This window comes from Equus caballus, chromosome 16, assembly GCF_041296265.1.
Source record: "Equus caballus isolate H_3958 breed thoroughbred chromosome 16, TB-T2T, whole genome shotgun sequence".
In the NCBI taxonomy this organism is placed as follows: domain Eukaryota; kingdom Metazoa; phylum Chordata; class Mammalia; order Perissodactyla; family Equidae; genus Equus; species Equus caballus.
In genome coordinates, this window is record NC_091699.1 from 81,783,493 (window position 1) to 81,803,971 (window position 20,479).

Below are 20,479 nucleotides of genomic sequence, written 5' to 3' on the forward strand. Positions count from 1 at the left end.
AAGAGAGAAGGGATAGAGAGAGAGAGGTTGTTACTAAGTGGTGGAAGTGGGACCTGGACCCAGTCTGCCCACACCAGCGCCTTCTCTATGCTCTGCGTGTGCCCTTCCCAGCTTTCCTCCTGTGGGCAGTGAGTACATGCTCCTGGAGGGCAGAGGCTGGGTGGCGGGTGTAGGTCCCAGAGCTGTGTCCCCTGTAGGCATCTTCAGATTTGACAACAACACATGCACCTCCAGCTGGTTTGGTCCCCATGCCACTGTTTGAGAACAGAAGAGATGGTAAATATTTAATTGTACTTCCACCATAACTTTCTGCCAGAACTCTCAATATGCTTTATAAATGCAAATGAGTGCTCTCTTTCTCTCCAGGGAGATGTAAACCTCCTCAGATCACTTTCATTCAGCCCCCACCAGAGTGTAATGCCATAATCAGGAGCTCTCAGTGCCAGAAAAGAAACTGCCCTTAATCATACCGAGTGGATGGTTTACGGTTTTCTGGTCTTCTGTCTCCATGGTGGGCAGAATGCAGCGAAACGGATTCCTTTTGCTGCACCTTCTGTCTAATCGGGCAGATGGAAAATATCATTTAGAAACAGATTCAATTACGGCCCTCGAGCAGGTGATTGTGAATATTATGAAGTCTTCGATTATATTAATGGAATTAACAGAAGAAACCAGGGCTTGGAAGGTTCTGGAGTGAAGGCTGGTTCTTATGTCTGATTCTGGACTCTTTCCCTTGCTGCCTGCATCTCCTGCCTCTTCTCTGCTGCTTCAGTATCATCCTGAATTTGGGGTAGGGGATGCATTATTCTGGGGGCTTTTGTGGCTTCTTGGCTTTGTGATCTGGGACCCCCACACCCTTACCCCAGGGCTGCAGTAGAACCCCATGGAAGCCCATGTCTGCCTGGTAGGCAGCATGCTGAGAGTTGAGGCTGTGAGTATCATGGTGGGAGGCTGTGTGACCCTGCAGAAAGCACTGCACCTTTCTGTGCCCTGATCCCCAACTCTGCCAAATGGGTTCAGTGGCTCCCGCTTTAGGCCCACCTGGCAGAGGTATTTTAATCATGGAGATGAATTTCCACAGAGCCTCATGGAGTGTCTTCTGAGAAGTGTATTATGTAAATTTGGTGTGTCATTATGATCATTATTAGTGCTGTGAAGTGGAGATGAGGAGGAGAGGGAGGGTTGCTCCACCCCGAGATCGGCCTCCCCAGCTGTCAAAAGAGTCAGAGGAGAAAACAAACTCAAGAAGTCTGTTCCAGTGCTTGCCTTCCTTAGAATGTGCATGGGGTAGGACTCTCAAGCCAAACCCAAATGCAAATAGGAAAGAAAATACAGCTTGCTTTATTTATTCAAACTCCCTCAGTTTGCAGTCTGAGCCCCCGTTGCATTGGGGTGGCAGCACCGTAATCTAGGTTCCAGGCAGGTTATATCATCTAGTTGTGGAGGAACGTGCCTCACTGGGCCTGCTAGCTCACGTCCATATGGACATCCATTTAGACACCCTGTGCCTTATTTGACCCTTGCTTATGGTCTGTGCAGGTCACCACTGCATAGTCCTGGGTCCCCTTCATTAGACTGGTTCAGGCCCTAAAGCTCCCTCTGCTCTGTCTGTGCCATGTCACCTTACATGGGGGAGTGTCATTTGCTGCTCGTCACCACAATGGGATGCTGGATGTCCAAGGCCCTGTACCTTGACAGACTCCCACCGCCCCTTGTCTGGGATTGAGCACTGGGCCATGAGAGCACGGGGACGCCCTTTTCTCAACGCAGCTCCTCGTTTATCACATCTGTTTTTGTTCCCTCAGTCCTGCCCCTGGGGTGGGTTTCTTCCCAAACCTTTGGTTCATGCCAGGAGTCCTTCTATTTCTTAAGGGGCCCAAGATTTTATAACTCTGCATTCATATCTCCCATCTCCTGCCTGAAGCAGTGAGCACAGAATGGCTGTTCACACAGGGTAGAGGGGAGTTCAGGAAGAAAAGGAAGCAGAGGAGAGAAAAGCAAATGCCACATTCTGTGTATTTCCAACCCCGTCTGTTGAACACCTATGCGGCCAGGGTGTGCGGCGCCTGGTCCTCTGATACCGGCCCTGGGGAATCCAGGTGGATAACACACCTCCACCAGCCTATACAGCACCTTTAAAAAGGTGCCCCTCTGAAACGACTGGATATCCACGTGAAAAAAACAATTGTACATTTGATCCACACCTCCCACCTTACGCAAAAATTAACTCAAAATAGATCATAGACCTAGGTAAGGGAGGAATCTTTGTGACCTTGGGCTAGTCAAAGATTTCTCTGAGATGATACCAAACCATAAAAGAAAACATTGATAAATTGGACTTCATAAAAATTTAACACTTCTGCTTTTTGAAAGACACTGTTAAAGGAAGGAAAAGACAAGCCACAGAGTAGGAGAAAGTATTTGCGAAACACGTATCTGATAAAGGACTTGTATTTAGAATTTATAAAGAACTCTCCAAACTCAATAATAAGAAAACAAACAACCCAATTTAAAAATGGACAAATATTTGGAGAGACACTTCACCAAGAAAGATAAGCAGATGGCAAATAAGCATGTGAAAAGATGCTGAACATCATTCATCATTAAGGAAAGGAAAATTAAAATCACAATGAGATACCACTACATACCTATTAAAATGGCCAAAATTAAAGGTGACTGACCGTGCCAAGTGCCAGTAAGGATGCGGAGGAACTGGAGCTCTTATATACTCTTATGTAATAGCCCAAAACTGGAAATGACAGGTGAATGGATAGACAAACTGGTACATCTATACAATGGAATACTACTCAGCAATAAAAAGGAATGAACTATTGGCACACACAACAATGTGATGAATCTTAAAACAATTATGCTGAGTGAAAGAAGCCAGATAAAAATTCTAGAAAATGCTAATTAATCTGTAATGACAGAAAGCAGATCAGTCATTGCCCAGGGACAGTGACAGTGTGGGGCAGGGGCAGGGGGTTTTACAAAGGGACAAGGAAACTTCTTGAAATGATGGATCCGTTCGTTATCCTGATTGTGATGATGGTTTCACAAGTGTAAATATATGTCAAAATGTATCAAATTGTATGCCATAATTATATGCAGTTTATTCTATGTCATTTCTACCTCAATAAAACTGTCAAGAAAAAAGAGGGGGCTGGCCTGGTGGCATAGTGGTTAAGTTTGCACACTCTACTTCGGTGGCCTAGGATTCGTGGGTTTGGATCTTGGGTGTGGACCTACACACAGCTCGTCAAGCTGTGCTGCGGTGGCATCCCACATACAAAATGGAGGATGATTGGCACAGATGTTAGCTCAGGGCGAATCTTCCTCACCAAAAAAAAAAAAAAAAAAAAAAAAGAGGCTTTGATCAGGAGCCCATGAACAGCCTTTGGGGAGAAATTTCCATTGAGAGGTGGGGGCTGACAAAGGTCAATAATAGGTTGAAGAGAAAAAAAGAGAAAAGGAAAAGGTGCTCTGTTCTCAGGAGACTTACTGCTGTCTGCCAGAAAACTGTTACAATAAACATCACCTCTGTGATCACTGTGTGAAGCCTGGTGGTCTCGGCTCCCTGATGGTACCCAGGAGCTCACAGCGGAGTCAGGGTGACTTTCTTTCCCTTACTGGCCAGAGGGATTGGTGACCAGGACGCAGGCTGCTGGGATCTGAGATGTGTGTTTGTGCTCAAGCTGTATGAGCCACCAGCAGAGTCTTGGGGAAGGGGCTGGGCAGTGTCTGGGCCTGGGGGCAGAAGGACCTGCAGGAGCACTGAGCCTCAGGTCCGAGGAGTTGATGGGGAATCATCGGAGTGTCAACCTGGATACCTATGGGGAGGCAGAGGGGAGTGGTGGGGAGAAAGGCGGGCAGACAGACGAGGTTGGAGAACAGCCCAGTGGGGTGGAACAGGGCAGAGGGAAGGGGCTGAGGAAGGAAGGAAGTTTGGCTCCCGGGTCACCAAGGCCCTGGCGGAGCCTCTAGGTAGAGAGTTGCAGGAAGAAGCTGCATCTCAGGGGTAAAGTGGTGACTTCACCCTCCACAGGTGGCCTGGGGTCATTCGGGTAGAGCGCAAGGACTTGGCTTCAGGAGACCTGAGGTCTGCGTCTAACCACGCCGTGAGCTGTGTCAGCCTAGCTGACCCCTTGCTCCCCGAGCCTTGGGCTTGGCAAAGGGCTCCAGGCTTTAAGCACTGACATTTACAGTCCTAAGTAATTTCATGAACAGAAGGGCTATTGTTCAGTAATCTTTCTGACTCATCAGTTTTTCTCTTTTTGATTTACAGAAACTTTAATGGACACCAGGACGGCTACTGCAGAGCTGGGCTGGACAGCCAATCCCGCATCGGGGGTGAGTGTCAGACCATCCACCCTTCAATCCTGCTGTGTAGTCCTGGGCCCAAGGATGGCTGGGGGAAGCAGAGCCTGCATGAAGCAGCACCTTGGGAGGTGGAATATAGGTGTGAATGGTTGTGTTCACTGCCCATCCACAGAGAGGCAAGGCAGCAGCAGGGGTCTCAGACCTGAGCTGCTCTCTGGTGTAGTGATGCAGACCATCTCGTGACACAGTCCTTCAGGGAGTCAGCCCCTAGGTGACCAAGGCTGTGCCTGTGTAGGAATGGGGGCAGTGGCTGCCAATAGCTGGGCACTCAGGCCAGTGGCACTGGGGTGGATCAGAGATCTGTGATGCCCATGGGGCTGCAGAGAGGGCAGGGGCATGAGGGAGGAGCTGGAGTTCAGGAGGACTGAGGCTGTCTCTCATCTGGAGTTGCTTCAGAGAGATGTTCCTGATTCATTTGTTCAGTGTTCATACACCTGGCCAGACTCTGCAGCTACAAAAATGGAGCAGCCTTGAGGAGCTCCCTGTCTCCTTTGGGATCCACCATGTTCCTGAATAAGCTGAAGTACATCACTCCTTTGTGGCAATGGAGAGATCAACAGGCAGGTGTGGGCACAGAGCTGGGGGTGAGAAGCATTGGAGGCAGACCAGAAGCCTTTACGGAGAAAGTGCACACGAGCTGGGTTTTGGAGAGTGAGTAGGAGTTTGACAGATGGTGAATGGGGAGTCTGGAAAGATATCTCAAGTAGGACGAGTAGCTGGTTTGAAGGCACAGGGTCATGAAAAGACACAAGAGAGAAGAGTCTGTGTGTCTGGAACATGGCAGGGTGTGGACAGTGCAGAGATGGGGCTGGGGTGTCGATGGAAGGTGGCCCCTGGTGACAGACTGCAGCGGCCGTGCTGAGTAAGCAGTTTGGGTTTCATCCCACAGGTGATGGACAGACCTGGGCAGGAGAATCAGTCACCCGTGCTGACAGGATTGTGGGGAGCAGTTGAGAGAAAGGCATTTAAGAGGCTCTTTCAGCTGTCGTAGGTGGGTCAGATGAGTCGAATTAAAATGAGTACTCAGAGGTCAGTTGGAGCGAAGCTAAGGGGAAAGCGTTGGCAGCATTTGGCACTGGATGGACTGTGAGGGGAGGGAGAGGGAGGAAGTGGAGATGAGGTTCAAGTCCCTGGTCCGGATGACTGGCTCTCTGCAGGGCCTCATCAGAAGGGAGGGGGCAGGAGGAGTGAGTGGTTTCTACATCCCAGCAGGGGGGTGAGGTTGGGGGGGGCAGGGTGTCCCTAGGCCCCACATCCCCTTTCTCCTTCCCTGCCTCTGGTCATCTAGTGCCACACTGAGTCCTGTGGCACACATCACCACAGTCCTAATGGGCCCAGTTCTGCCTGGGGGACCATACGAATTGGGCCATTCAGGTCGCAGGGCAGCCCTGATCTCCTCTGTGCGTTTCTCCCCAGTGCTGTCACTTCCACCGGCCCCAGCAGTTGCAGAAATGCACATCCCAGGTGCGAGCATCATCCTTGGGGGTGGAGGGCAAGGTCTAGGATGAGCTGGTGTTTCCAGAGCAGGGCCTGGGGGCAGGGGCAAAGGCTGCCCACTCGGAAGAAGTGCACATCCTGCTGGGAACACTGTGGACAACTTGGGCACCCTTCCCGCTCCTAGGGGCTTTAGGCAAAGCTGACAAGGCGCAGCCCTTCAGGTTGCCTGGATATCACGAACTTGCCACTCTTTTACAAATTACGTGTGATTTGAAGGCTTGTATGTTTTCACAAAGCATCAATGTGGTGTGATTTATGGTTAATTTTTCCCTTGATTTCTGTACATACCACCTGTCTTTAAACGTCGGATCTCCTTTCCAAGGAAGATTGTCCTTGAGGGAAACATTCAAAGTCAAGTGATGCCCTTTAGAGACAGCAGCTGGCTGGGCTGCTCTCTGCTCGCCCTCCCACTGGTTACCAGCCACGGCTCAGCCGCCTTTCCCAGATGCTTTTCTTGTGGTGACAAACAGCCAGATAGCTCTTCTCCTGGTGCCCTGAGCAGCTTCAGAACCTGGCTGATTTATCGCCATCAGCAGGAGGGTCAGGCCAGCCCTTGGCCTGGGGGGAAAGGAACGATCAAGGACTATGCTTCTATCTCAAGCCCTCTGCCCTTCTCCCTCTGTCCTCATCCTGGACAGTTGCCTCTGATTCGGTGAATACCGACTCCCTAGTTTGTGTCCCTAGCCCAGGCTCACAGATCCAAATGCTGCCTCTCTCACTGGCTGCTCACGGGCATCTCAGCATGGTCCGTAGAATTCACCCTCCTCTCCTTCCCCAACGTGCACATGTGGGCTCCGTCTTAGCACACTGTAACGACCAGAAACCAGAGTGGTTCTTGACTTCTCCTCCATCATCTCCAGGCCTTGGCTCACTGGGCCCATCCTCAGGGACACCTTCACTGCACCCCAACCACAGTGGGTCCCCATCACAGGTCCTTTCAGGACCAGGAGCTTTTCTCAATAGCACTTTTCACAGTTGCACATTTTGCATCACTATGTGTTAATATTGGATTAATTTCTATCACCCCTCCTACCTTTGGCCATACTTTCACCTCCAGGGTGGCCAGGACTCTGTCTATTTGTTCAGCATTAGAAACTGGCACCTAGTTTACTAGCTGACTCAATGTATGCTTGTCGAAAGTCTCTGACCTGGGCAAGTAGGTGGCTGATGGTGCCATTCTTGGAGGTGGGGACATAGGAGGAGGAGCTTGGGTGGGAAGAGGCTGAGTGCAGTGTTGGGCCTGTTGAGTTTTAAGTGCCTCTGGGGCATCCACGGGGAGAAGCGCCATCAGCATTTGACTCATGGGCAGTGGGATGAGAAGGCAACCCCACATCACTTGAGTAGGGGGCAGGGTGTGGCTGCAGTCTCCCAGAGAGAGTGTCTGGAGGGAGAAGAAGTGAGGGCTTTGGACAGCAGCCTGCATTGAAGTGTCAAATAGGGAAAGAGGAGCCTTCAAAGGGGCCTGAGAAGGAGTGGTTCACGGGGCAGGAGAAAACCAAGAGGTGGTTCTCCCACAGAAGCCAAGGGAAGAGTGTGTCAAGGAGGAAGAGGGGACACAAATGGCAAATGCTGCTGGGCATTGAATGTCTCCACTGGGTTTAGTTACAGTGACTCTATTGGTGACCCTTGTGGAGGGTTTCAGAGGGGACAAACATAGGAAGCCAGAAAGCAGAGAGTTGAAGGGTCAGTGGGAGATGGGGAGATGGAGATAGCAGTTTGTGAAGAGGAGGGAAGACAGAGCATGAGGGACTGAGGGAACGGGGGCTGTGGGTGTGTTTGCCTTTCAGAGGAAGGGACCCCTTCTCTTTTGAAATGGCAAGACAGAGATAAGGTACCTGCAGAGAGATGCGAGTACTCAGGTTTGGTGATAGAAGCTGTAAGATAGAAAATTCTTCCAGCTTCCTATTTGCTCTATGGGGTTGGAGGCCAGGTTCAGAGACTGAGGGGTAGGCAGTCTTGGGTAGCAGGTTTTAGGAGGGTGTAAAAGGTTTGAAGTACCTGCTACCGTTGGAGAGGTGGACAGAGGCTGGCCTGCTCAGAAGGAATGTGGCTGGGGGTAAGGGCCCAGCTGTGGCAAGTGTGCAGGCCGTGCGTTTGTGATGGCCCTGCTCTGCTGGCCTCCTTCAGCTGTCTGACAGTACCTGGAGGAGGTGTGGAGGTGCAGCCATCCTGAGGTGTGGTTGTACAAGAATGGTGCGCCTGGAGGGTTAAGGAGCTGAGGACATTGGTGGGAGGGGATTGGCATCTTATATCATGGTGTCTAGCCAACAAGAAGAAGAGTGAAGCCAGGAGGCACCGACCATTGTGACAAAGTACAAGGGCCCAGATGGAGGTCCCAGTGAGACTGGAGGAGGACCAGATGCCACAGCCTTGAGAAGCACTTGGATTTAAGACATGCAGAGTACTTCTGAGTGATGAAGAGGTCCAGGATTGGGCATTTGAGAAGCTACGAGGCTGGGTGGGGGGTCCACATCTTCCTTGGACTCAGTAGGGAAGAGATGTGTCCCCCCAGCCCAGAAAGGGGCAAAGGCCTTAGATCGTCTCTCTGCAGTCGGGACACCATGCATGCATGCTCAAGATGGAGAAGGATGGGTGGGCATTGTTCTGGTAGCCTGCGGGTCCCTAAGGAACTGCATTTGCCTTGACCAGAAGAGGCACCAAAATTTGTCCAGGGGGCCCATCTGGCATTGCAATGGACCCTACCCACAGTGCATGGCCTGTGAGGTGGGGTCCCCAAAGAGAGGCCAAGGGACTCTTGCTTTTATGGGGCTCACTGGGTGTCTTCACTGCTGTACTTGAGAACCAGCAGATATGGGAAGGAGTTGGACTGCCCACCTACACATGGCCCACAGATTGTTTTCAGTTGTATTGCTAGAAAGTGGATCATAATATTACATGTCAAAAACAGAAAGTATTTATGCTCCAACGCAAAATGTTGCTTTATAATCTAATTGGAGCTTTAATCTAAAGCTTTTAGGTTTATTCTGAATCGGAGGCCACCTGGTAAGCAGAGGGAGAAAGTCACAAATACATTTATAAAGTAACCAAAGCCAGGGAGGGCTGAACTCCCACCAAAGGGTGTCCTGGGGACCCTCAGTGGGGCCCCTGGTGACCCCTCCCATGGGCCGGCTTCAGTCACCTCTCCCAAATCCTTGCTTCAGGCCCTGCCTCAAAGTTTCCCTGACCTCCACATTTCAGGACCTCCGGGAAGTGGGGGAGTTCAGAGAAGTCCCATGGTAAGTACTCGGTGCCCTGCCCAGCCACGGGCAGCTCTCAGTACACAATGGTCTTTATGATTGCACAGTCCACTCTCAATAGTCCGCCCCAGTTTCTAGACACTGCTTGGCCCTCTCCACCCTTTTCTTTTTCCCCCACCCTCCCTGCACCACTCTCTGTCCCTCAGGTGTCAGCTCTGTTCTCATCCCCTGGGGAGCCCATCTGGATGATCTTCCCCAGCAGGGCTCAGGTTGGAGCCCTCTCCCTAAAGCCCAGAGGACTTGGTGCCATCTTCTAACATACTGTCCATCACTCTGTGAGCTAAACATGTCTTGCTGTGTGGTCTCTCCTACTTGGCCAGAGAATGGCACAGCTTCATCACTGTGTCCCCAGGTGCCCAGCACCAGCCCAGCTGGCAACAGGCTCTAATAAAGGTTTGTTGGCCGAATGAATGAGGAAGGACCAGACCATTCTCTTCCCTGCATCTCCAACCCAGGGTCCTGAGCTTAGGTTTATTGTAGCCCAATAAAATGTTTGTTGTAGGCCTCTCAATACCCATTTGGTTGTCAATATCTTTCTAAAGAGACTAGTTAGTGATGCAAATGGAACCACCTCTCCTGAGATAAGCAAGATGCAGGAGACCAGGACTGCCACGAGAAGGTCCCAGTTGCTTTTGAAGCAGGCTGTGATGGGTTAGAAAGGCAAGCCTAGGTTCCTCTGATAGTGAGGCTTATTCAGCTTGCTTGTTGGAAATCCAAGCCCAAAGTTGTTTTACTTTCCAAGAGTTTTGCCGGGACTCACTGGCTGTTTGTAACTGGGCCACTGATGGCCTTTGCGTGTGTAGGTTTCTGTGTCTGTGGGATGTGTGGTCTAAGTGTAAACATCTACCCATTCTTATCTTCGAAGAGCGCTCCAGACTCCACCTCCATCTGTGCTGTGCTTTGGAACCACCTTCACGGCCTGTGACATACTCTGTTCACTATTTTAATATTGGCAAATCTGCATCATGGGAAGGGGGATTTGATAGAGGAAAGAAAAAGAAATCAGAGTCCAGAGGCCAGCCTGATGAGCTTTCAGCATGGGCAAGCTGGGTGTATGCATGCCTATGCTCCATGCGTGTGTGTGTGTGTGTATGTGTGTATATTCGTGCGTCTGTATATGTATCTGCTTATATATGTGTGTGTCTGTATATATATGTATACGTGTGCATATGTATGTGTGTTTGTGTGCATCTGTGTATATATATGTGTACTTGTGTGTGTATTTGTGTGTGTTTATGTGTGTGTATGTGTGTATGAAGTTAAATGAGATGATTTCACCTTATGCTTCTGTAGGCAGTTCCTAGTGTTCTGGAATTATCTTAAATGGTGGGAGGAGTATTGGACTAAGTGGGTTGCTTCCAGAGGAAGCCACTGTGAAGAGAACAATATGCATTTGAATGTCGATGTCTGGTAAATTAACTCCTGACACCAGATGCAAATCCGTGAGAGCAGGCACACTGAGGCCTTACCACACAGCCACTGCTGGTTGTCCACACGTGGACCATCGTGGCCACTTGGCAGACCCTGGCTGCCTGCTCTCCCCATGTCTGTCAGATCCTCCGGGCACCCTTGCCAGCTGCCCACACCATGGGAATAAGGAAAGCATGTCCAGGAGGGAAGTCCACTCTAGTAAGAGCCCATTCGTTCTGAGGGCAAGCAAGATCCACTGAAGTGTATCTGGTCTGATGGGTGAGATGCTTACGGAGCAGCAATGAAGGCCCCAGGCCTTGGCATCAAATAAACCAGCTCCCCGTCAGCTCTTCAGCTCCCTAGGCTGTGTGATCTTGAGTCCATCATTTAGACTTTTTCAGTCCCAGCTTCCTCCTCTACTGCGTGGGGTAAGGATGGTAACTGTGTCCTATAGGAAACAATGGCGGCAAAAAGTTTTCCTTCATAAACACTGAGGAAGTGTTAGCATAGTACTAGCCCTCTGCAGGGCTGAATTTTTCTCTTTTCTTTCTCTGATGACTCAGTCATGCTAATTAAGACAGAAAGCCTGAGCTAAATTAGGCAAATCCAAGAGAAATTTAGCTCTGGGCAAAACGATTTTGTGAATGAAGTTTTCCGTGTTTGAATTCCAGACCATGCCTAGGGCAGGCTGGCAAAGGGGGGCAGGGTTGGTCACCCTTTCTCAGACTGGTCCACTGCGTGGGGGTTGAGGGCATTCGACCTGGTCGCTGATTACTGGAAGCACACTTTTGTATCAGTCAGGGCTGTCTGGTGGCCAGTGACAGAAAAGCACAACTCAATTTTAAAGGAAGTGTCTTGGCTCACGTGACTGAACGGTCCAGGGGCTGCTGTGGCTTCGTGTGTGGGCTGGTCCAGATCTTCAGGATCCATCTCCCTCTCTACCCTCCAGTCTTCATTCTCTCTCTTCCCATCCCCCTTCGTCTCTCTCTACTCCCATGGTGTTGGCTCTGTGCAAGGCCTCTTGGTCATAGGAAGTCTGCAGCAGCTCCAGCCCCTAGAACCTCATTCATCCGTATCCCCTGGGGGAGAACAAACACCTCCTCCTGGCCCCCCAGCAGAAAGAAGCCCTGGAAGTAGCTCTGAAAGGGCCTGACCCTCTCGGCTTGAATCCTGTGCCTGCCCTGCACCCATCCCTGCAGCCCAGGAAAGCAGAGCGCTGATTGCTACTCCCAGGTACCGTGCTCTACCCCTGTGGTGTGCGGAGCCTACCAGGAGCCCGGGGACTGAAGGGTGGGAGGGAGTAATTCCCAGGAGGAATCGGGACATAGGTACAGAAAGATGAATAGATGCTAGGTAGAGTAAAAATCTAATGCTCTATCCTAGGCTCTAAGTGCTTTACAGCCCTGAATGCGTTAATCCCCACGAAAGTCTCATTTTGCAGAAGAGGAAACTAAGGCTCAGAGTAGCTGTGAACTTACCTCTGGTCTAGAAGGTGCCAGTGCTGACATTTAACCTGCAGGCCACTCTCCTGCTGACAGCCCTGCTGTGCCTTCTTTCCCAGTGAAACGCTGCCCACGAAGGCGTCTTCAGAGGGTGGCTCCAGAAGAACTCCTGGGCAGTGCTGCCGGCTCCTCAAATTCAGCTCAGTGTATAAAAGGTTTCTCTCAATACAGGGCATGGGTGGGATCCTTTTCCTGAGCTGCTACCCAGGAATTAGTACCACTTTCTCAGCTAAGAGAGGCCCTGCCTCCCAGCGGGTGGGCCTCTGACCTCCCTGCTCCTCGCCCCTTCCCCTGCCCTCTTCAGGTGAACCCCTGGGAGAAGTCAGAGCTCCCCCCCTGGGCCTCCCACCTACTCTTTATCTTTTTCTCTCGATACCAAAAGGCCTGTAATTAGGAAACATTAGCAGGCTCAAAACAGCTTTCATACCTGAAACATCCTCTGTAATTGCACTCAGCAGTGCTCTTCCCTGGCTATTAATGTCACTTTTATGAAGCAATGAGGAGCAAAACACTCCGAGGCACTTAAAACATTTTTTTATATCATACGTGTCTTTTAGGAATGAAAGTTTAAAATCGCCTGCCTGACAGAGACAGATAGACAAGGCATGGGGGCTCGGGCCGCCAGTCGGGGAGGTGGGCCCTGCCGAGGTGGAAGGGCCCGTGAAGTTCCAACGCTGCTCTGGGAAGAGTGTGACGGCTGTGGAGTGGCTTGGCGGAGGCAGGGTGGGTCCCCACGGGGGCAGAGCTGGGCCCGATGAGCAGCCAGGGCACCGTTCTGCCTGGCTTCGTGGTTTTGGTTGCTCTCTCACGGGGTGTTTATATGAGGTCTTTTTTGTAGGCATGCATATGCCTTTAACAGAAAGGTGACTAGGAGGTTACAGATGCCCAGTGTCATTGAGTAGAATATTAATTATTACATTGGTTACAGAAATACATCAGATGGGTGTGGGAGGGGGAGGTGTGGGTGGAGGGGAAGAGATTGACTGAAGAAGAGATGCTTCTCTAGCTCACTGCAGTAAAGAATTTTAGGAGTTGTGGGGGTTCACCGGAACCTTACTGTCTGGCAGATTTATTTTCTTGCTCTTGGAAATGGCTCACAGACTCATTCATCAGCAGAGCAGGAGATATTTCTGTGCGCAGATGCTAGGAGTGAACCCCAGAGGTCACCAGCCCCCTTCCCACTCTTGGAGGCAGGCTTAACCCTTGTTTGCCTGGACAGACAGGTGTCTTTCTTCTTGTCTAAGACCTTCCCCAGGAAGGCAGTCCCCCTGCCATGTGCCTTGTCCCAACCCTAGAAACTCTCCTCCCTGGGCATGTGAGCCTAAGGACCAACTGCCTGATGACAGCTCTTCTCACGTTGAGGGTGGGCGTGGCTCTCAGGACCATGGAAGGACACAGCTCCCGATGTGGGCACCAGGATGGAGCTGAGGTGGCTCAGCAGAGGCCTGAACTCACAGCTCCCTCACACTGGTCGCCTTGGTGAAGGAAAGAACTATATTATTGGGGGAGGCAAAGCCTCAGAAGGAAGGTGAGGCAGGGTTAAGTGGGCTGGAGAAGATGGACAAGAGGAAAACGGATGAATAAGAGAGGATCAAGGTGGGCAGAAGACAGATGGGGCCTCTGGGCCTGGCTCTGGAAGGACGAGCCTGGCCTCTGAGGGAGCAGGGTGCCCTTGGATGATGCCTTTGGCCTTACCTCCAATTCCAGCCAAAAGTATTAGAATTGTTTGGCCTAAATCTCACTGTATTTCTGGCAGCATAAAAGAGCAAGCCCAGGAATTTGGAATCTAAAGTCCTGGGTTTGTTTCCTTTTTCGTCTAAGTTCTTTGACTTCCCCGAGCTCATTTTCTGCCTCTATCACATAGGTAATGTAAGAGCTTATTCACAGTGGGGCTGGCAGGATTAAATTGTGGTTACCGTCTTTGTAAACTCTAATGTTCAGTGAATCCCGCTTACCGTGACTAGTACTAGTGCTGTGATGACTCTTGTTGGAGGGACTGAACTTGCTTGGGATGAGAGTGGGAACTGATGGAAGGGCCTCTGAGCTACAAGATCAGCATTCCAGCATTTCCATTAGGTTGTGGCTCTCGCGTGAATACCATCAGAGGGTGCACCATGTTATAGTAATAACTACTGCTACTACTAGTTGCATCAATTAAGCACCACCTGTGTACCAAGCACTGAACGTTGCTTGTGTTACCTAACTGAATTCTCACCAGGACACTGCGAGCCAGGTGGTTTTTCTTCCATTTTACAGAGCAGACATTGAGGCTCAGGGCAGTCACAGGGCTGCTTAGGGGTTTCGCTGAGACTGACCCCAGGCCTGTCTGACCACAAAACTCCCTCTTGTACCTCTGCCCCAGAAGGAGTGTGGGGAAGGGATCCCAGAGTCATATATGGTTGAGAAACCAGAGAACAGGGGGCGAGGCGAGGCAGCAGTGTCCCAGTTTTCTACAAAGGGAAAGGGTAGGTGTGAACGCCAGGACCAGTGAGTGGTGCACATGTTAAGCACCCCAAGAATCATCTTCTGAAGCGAGCTGCACGAGGAAAGGTGGAACAGGTGCTTTGTGATGTGTGGGGTTTGGGGCAGAGAGTAGCCGTTCCAGAGGGAGACTGGAGGGGGAGGCGCCACTCCCAGAGCAGGCGAGGCCTGGCCAGGGATCCAGAGGAGGACACAGGCGGTCCCTGGGGATGGCTGGCTCCAGGGGGCGATGGAGGAGCCTGCGAGTCAGCTCCTACTCCCAGGCCTTTGCCAATATTCAGGAACGGAAATATGTGAGGTGTAGAGAGCTGCTTTGTCCCATCCAGTGGCCGCAGTATCAGTTCTGCTGAACCAGCCCCTTCTCCATTTGAGGAGCATCTCTGCTGATAGAATGTGGTGGGGGGCGGGGCGCGGGTTCTGCTGATAGAATCAGGCGGTGGCGGGGGTTGTTCTAGTCATGTCGTATTCTCATCTCCATGCATACTGTTCCATTCCCCACTCTTTCTGGTGGACACAGGCATATCCAACACACTCCCTGGAGTCCCAAAGGTTAGCCACATGAAAGATGCTGGAGTCAAGATTCAAACGTCTTGCAGACTGAGCGCTCTGCCTTCAAACTAACATGGTCAATGGCAGTGGTCTGCGTTTGCCTTTAGGTGCAGTTTGCTGTGCAGCATCAAGCCTGGGGTGATCCGGGTGGGCAGTGCCTCAGGTAGTAGGGACTTGTGTGTGTCTGGCCACATATTCATGAGGACTGACCCCAGGTGCAGGAAAGGCCAGACTGAGCTGGTGGTATTCAGAGCGATCCAGGTGTGTGTCACAGGTGATGGTGGCCCTGCTGTGTGCTGTGCTGACCTGAGCACCTCTGCTACGATGGGCTTATTCTGGGAGCTAAGTTTTAAAAGGGACATTGGAGAACCTGGAGCGTGCCCAGTGCAGGGTGACCAGTGGTCGTGGCATTCAAAGAACATTTGCGAATATGGGAACCTCAGTCCAGAGACAATCTGAAGCAGAGTCCAGGGGGCAAAGGAGTGAGACCAGAGTCCTCCCCAGGCTTCTCAGCACCAAGCTCCAGCAGCTGCAGTCTCACGAAAAAGTCCCCTGAAGTGGGTCACTCACGTGGCCACATTCCCACAATTAGAGTGGATAGACAGGATGGAGGGACGTGTGTCCTCTTCCCAGGCCAGATTTGATTTTCTTGCACCCTGAGAACGGGAATTTTCCTCCACCCTGAGAATGGGAATGAAGCCAAGAGCTCCTCCAGGAAGGCCGGCCTCTTCCTCCCCCCTGGCTTGCTCTCTTGTCTCCAGGACAGCCCCAGCTGGCCGACACTCAGTCAGAACTCTCTTGCTCGTGGAACGAGGAGCCCATTTCCCCAGCCTGTAACCCAGTGTGGTGGCCCAGCTTCATCCCAGCCTCCACTATATGTTCTGAGCAGAGATCCCTCCGAGCTGAAGGGAAATACCATCAGTCTCTCCCAGGGGCAGCTCTGCTCCTCATCAGGGGAGCCTGGGTCTGGGCAGTGCAGTATCAGGCAGCTGGGGCCTGGGCCCCGCAGCTCCCGCCCCTGCCTTGTTCGACAAGGCCTTGTTGGGCAGCAGTGAGGACCACATTCAATCGACAGCTTAAGATAATCACATGTGTGAGGCACTGGGATAATGACAGCTGAATACCCTGCCACCGTTGCCATAGTGACCAGCCAAGCACTGGTTCCCTCCTTTTTTTCCCTTTCTTGTTTTCTGGGCCTCCTTGTTATGGGCTGGCTGGTGGAGTGGGGGATGAGTTTGGGAAATGGGAAAGAGGAGGAAAGGGGGAGGGGAGACCCACGAGGGGCAGTCCATTATGCACTCTTTAAATACCCCAGCTGGGGGTGTTTTAAATCTCAACAGAGACAGAGAGAAACAGTGTCTTAATCCCTAGCTCCCTGTGAATTATTTAAAGGGATCTTGTCAGAGGGATGAATTTGTCACTGTTGCAGTGTCAACAGCAGCAGCAGCTGTCATAATGGCTGAGGACCCCACTCCAGGCAGGGCCTGGTACGAAATGCTGCTGCCTGGTGGAAGTTACAGTGGCCCCAGGGCTGTGGACAAGCAGCCCCCTCCGGAGGCACAAGCCTGCAGTGTTCCTCCTGGCCTCCTGGCAGAGATCTGGTGTGAAATGTGAAATGTGCCAGAATGCAAAGACATGCGGGCCATCTGGACCATGGGTCCAGCCCGCCTTGCCTTCTATTACTGTGGCTCCCATAGCTGTGGGATCCCTGAGCGGTGAGGGCTGCTCACCCTGGCTGGGAATGGGCAGGGCTGACCAGTGCACTTACGGCATTTGATGGTTGGGCCAGACACAGGCCCCGCCTGGGCCACAGCTAGCACCCCCAACTGCACACACACACAGGCACACACATGCACACATGCATGCATACATATACACACGTACACATGCACGCACACACTGAAGATGATGCACAGATGCAGACAACCAGACAGACAGGAGAGAGTCGTAGATCATATACATAGTGGAGGGAGACCAAGACTTTCAAGGAGAAATAACTGACCTGTGCTCAGAGAGAAGCTAAACACGTGATTCTGGAGGGCAGGGGAGCGGGGTGTCTCTTACTCAGGTTTGAGTACATTACACGCGTTATCACATTTGATCATCACAACCATCTAGTGAGGTGGGTACTATTAGCATCCCTGAGTTAGAGAAGGAAACTGAGGCTCAGAGAGGTGTAAAGACTTGCCCATGGTCACACAGCAGGGTATGGCCCGCTCCAGAGTCTGTGAATTGAACTCCTCTGCTAAACCAGGGGTTGCCATGACCTCGAGCTTCAGGCTGAGGCAGGGTGACAGCAGCACTTCTTAATCCCAGCCCTTTTTTGGTAAACACAAAAACCTCCTTCCCAGCAACCCGGATATATTCTGCTTGGGGCCATTTCTCCCACTCCCACCTCAATACAGTATTTCTTGCATTTTCCCACCATCCCGGTTTCCAAAAGGGTTTTGTGGAGACTCTTAGAGACTGCGGTGGGAAACAATGAGTATATTTTCCATTTTCTAGTTGTGTCATCACCCGGCTCCCCAGGCTCTGATGCATCCCAGGGAGTAAGTGAATAGTTTAGGGGGTTCGTTGCTTTGTGTCCCTGCAGTGTGGTCCCCTTTCAAGGCTCTGGGCTTCAGCAACAGTGGCCTGCCCCCAGTCAGCCACCCAGCTCTTTGGCACCCTACGTGGGGCCACGGTAATGAATGGGGGCCATTCCTGTCCTCTCAGCCCAGCACATCTGGGAGGTAAATTGAGCACATTGGGAGGTGAGCTGGTGCTCGCAGCCCTCAGGGGAGCCATTGAGTAAATGGCTGCCCTGGTTGGTTGGTGTGCTAAATGGTGGATCCCTCCGGGCTTGTAGGAATTTATGCCCCACGGACCACATTTTACATTTTAATTAGCCCTCTAGCTTGTCTAATATCCGAACTCTTTCAGGCTTAGTTTACTATCCACACAGGAGCTGTGTCCTTGGCGTTGGCATTGGTGGCTCCATCCCAGCCAGAGCCACGTGCTGCCCTGAGGGCTCCAGCCTCCTGTGGGCTCTGTGAAGTTCTGTGCTGCCTGGGCCTCAGTGGGCTTCTTGTTCAGAGAGGCAGCCATCTCTAACCAGGGGCCTGAAAGTGGGTTTTGGGTTTTACCTGACTGGACAGTGCCAGGGAAGTTATGGTTCACGGGGCGTGGTGCAGTGACCGCAAAATGGCAGATTCCTTCAACAGCAGGTTGTGCCCGAATACAGACTGCTGAATGGGACCAACACCCGTGAGCTGTGTCCAGTTTGTCTCCTGGGTGTCTGAGCTGCTGGCTGATAGTGGCCCGGGCATGGCCTGGTTGAGAGAAGGGAGCCCATGCTGAAGCCTGCCCAGAGGAAGCCCTGGTGATTCCGGGAGGGGCAGGGAACAGGGCTGCTGGCTGTCCTCTGGTCTGTAAGGAGGCAGAGTTCGGCCCTTTAGTCTCTGCATTCTGCTGACCAAAGGGCAGGATGACATATTTACCTAAGATGGAGGAGACAGTTTCCACACTCTGATGCATCAGCCAGAGGTGGATCCTGAGGTCAACATAACCGTGATGCTGCTGCTGAGGATAATAATGATAATAATTGGTACTCTGTGAGTGGTAGTTTTGTGCAGGCACAGTGCTGGATGAGTTACTTACACAATCTGTCAGTCCTCATGACACCCTGCAAGGTAAATAGTATTTTGCAGATGAGGAAACCAAAGCTCAGAAAGTTGTCTGTGGTCACAGAGCTGTAACTGGCAGAGGTGGGGGTTACCTGCCCCTGGCAACTCTCCTGCCTTACCTCCTCCCGCTTCCCCCTTGACCCATGCAATTGGGCAGCCACCCGAGCCTCCCGGCTTTCTTGGCAACAGGGCAGGCACACTTTTGCTCCGGAGAGTTCATTCTAGTTCCCTGAGCGTGGAATGCCCCCAACCCCCCATGGGCCCTCCAGGCTGGTGGCTCCTGTGTGTCATTCATATCTCTGCCTAGGAGGAGACCTTCCCTGATGACCCACTGCCAGCTGTCACTCACCATGCCCTCACCTGCTCCTGAATAGTATTTAACACTATCCCACTTTACATTATTCATTTGTTTGCCTGTTCATCCTCTGATTTACTCTATTAGAATATAAGGCCCGTGGGGGCAGGTACTTTGTTCTTTAGTCACTGCTGTGTCACCAATGCCTAGAACCTTGCTTGGGGATGTAATAAATGCTCAATTCTTTATTAAAAAAATGAGTGAAATGAGCTGGGTTTGAAACAGATCAGGATAGCCTCTTATTAGGCTAATAGAGGCCAAAAAGCCAGTTTTAATTATTTCTATCCTTATCATAAATAGCAGTGTCCACAGGAAGTGCCCCTTCCTGGACAGGCCCTGGAGAAATGGCTTCTTCTCACTGGCTATAATAATGCAGCATCATGGCAGGTATTGGGCATTCTGGGAGGGGCAGGGCCTGCCTGGGGAAGTTGCCCCAGGGCCCCTGCTAGGGGGCCAACTATCACACAGCTTTTCAGAACTCCCTTCTTGGAACTGTCTTTAGAAGCACAGAATGCAGTCAGCTTACTCTTAACTTCAGTTTATAGTGTCTCTTCATTTTTGACCAAGAAATGTTATTTTTTAGCTTGCTCATCCATCCGACTCATCAGATTTGGCTCCAAATGACCTTTGCCTGTTACTGAAATCCAAATCCATCCTTGGTGGATGAAGAATGTGTTAGTCTCCGAAGGTGGTTCTAGAAGGCAGTGTAGATGGACTGGTGGATAGAGTTCATGGCAGTGGTTTTGAAGGGGAAGAGCAGGTTTTACACACAGACATGCATGTGCGCACACACGCACACACACCATCAGCCAGACTGCAGACAGTCAGTATGCACTGTCCAAAGGTCACCGGGCGCTCTGGGCCACTCCACAGCAACAGACCTGCAAGCTTTCAACAAGCCAGTCTAAGGAACCTAGGTCTTGGAGGCCCCTCAAGGTGTCTTTCTCATACATCAAAGTCAGGATCTGAAAGCCTGAACAAGTACTTTCTTGTGGGTGTCATTGCTGTTTTTGTTATGCTTATCTCAAGGACAGGTGGTCCATTTGCATCAAGAATAGTGCCCTTTCAAAGGCTCTTAATATTCTGCTGGTTGTGCAAGGCTGCTATGTTTCCTCTTCTCCCAGGGACAAGTTAGCCTGGTGGCACCTGCAGTAAGTCCCCAGCAAAGGACCAGGGCTGAGGAGGCAGAGAACTTAAGGAACAGACCAGGTCCTTGCTCATTCCCTCAACCTGCCAGTATTTATTGAGGGTTGGGCACTGGGAATGTGGAGAGGGTCCCAGCACAGTCCAGACTCTAGGGGCAAGTCCACTGGGGGCGATGGATTTGTGAGACTGCAGCAGGATTGCAGAGAGCAAGGTGGGAGTTCCCGGTGTTTCTCAGGA

The 20,479-nt window shown here is 51.4% G+C and overlaps 1 protein-coding gene across 1 annotated transcript in view; it reads left to right on the forward strand.

The window, feature by feature from the left end:
• Positions 1-20,479, forward strand: part of EPHB1 (EPH receptor B1) — a 417,903-nt gene that overhangs the window by 129,400 nt on the left and 268,024 nt on the right. The window contains exon 2 of the mRNA XM_001498502.7: positions 4,286-4,350. Coding sequence (XP_001498552.5) covers positions 4,286-4,350 — 65 coding nt within the window. The remainder of the gene's footprint in view (positions 1-4,285; positions 4,351-20,479) is intronic.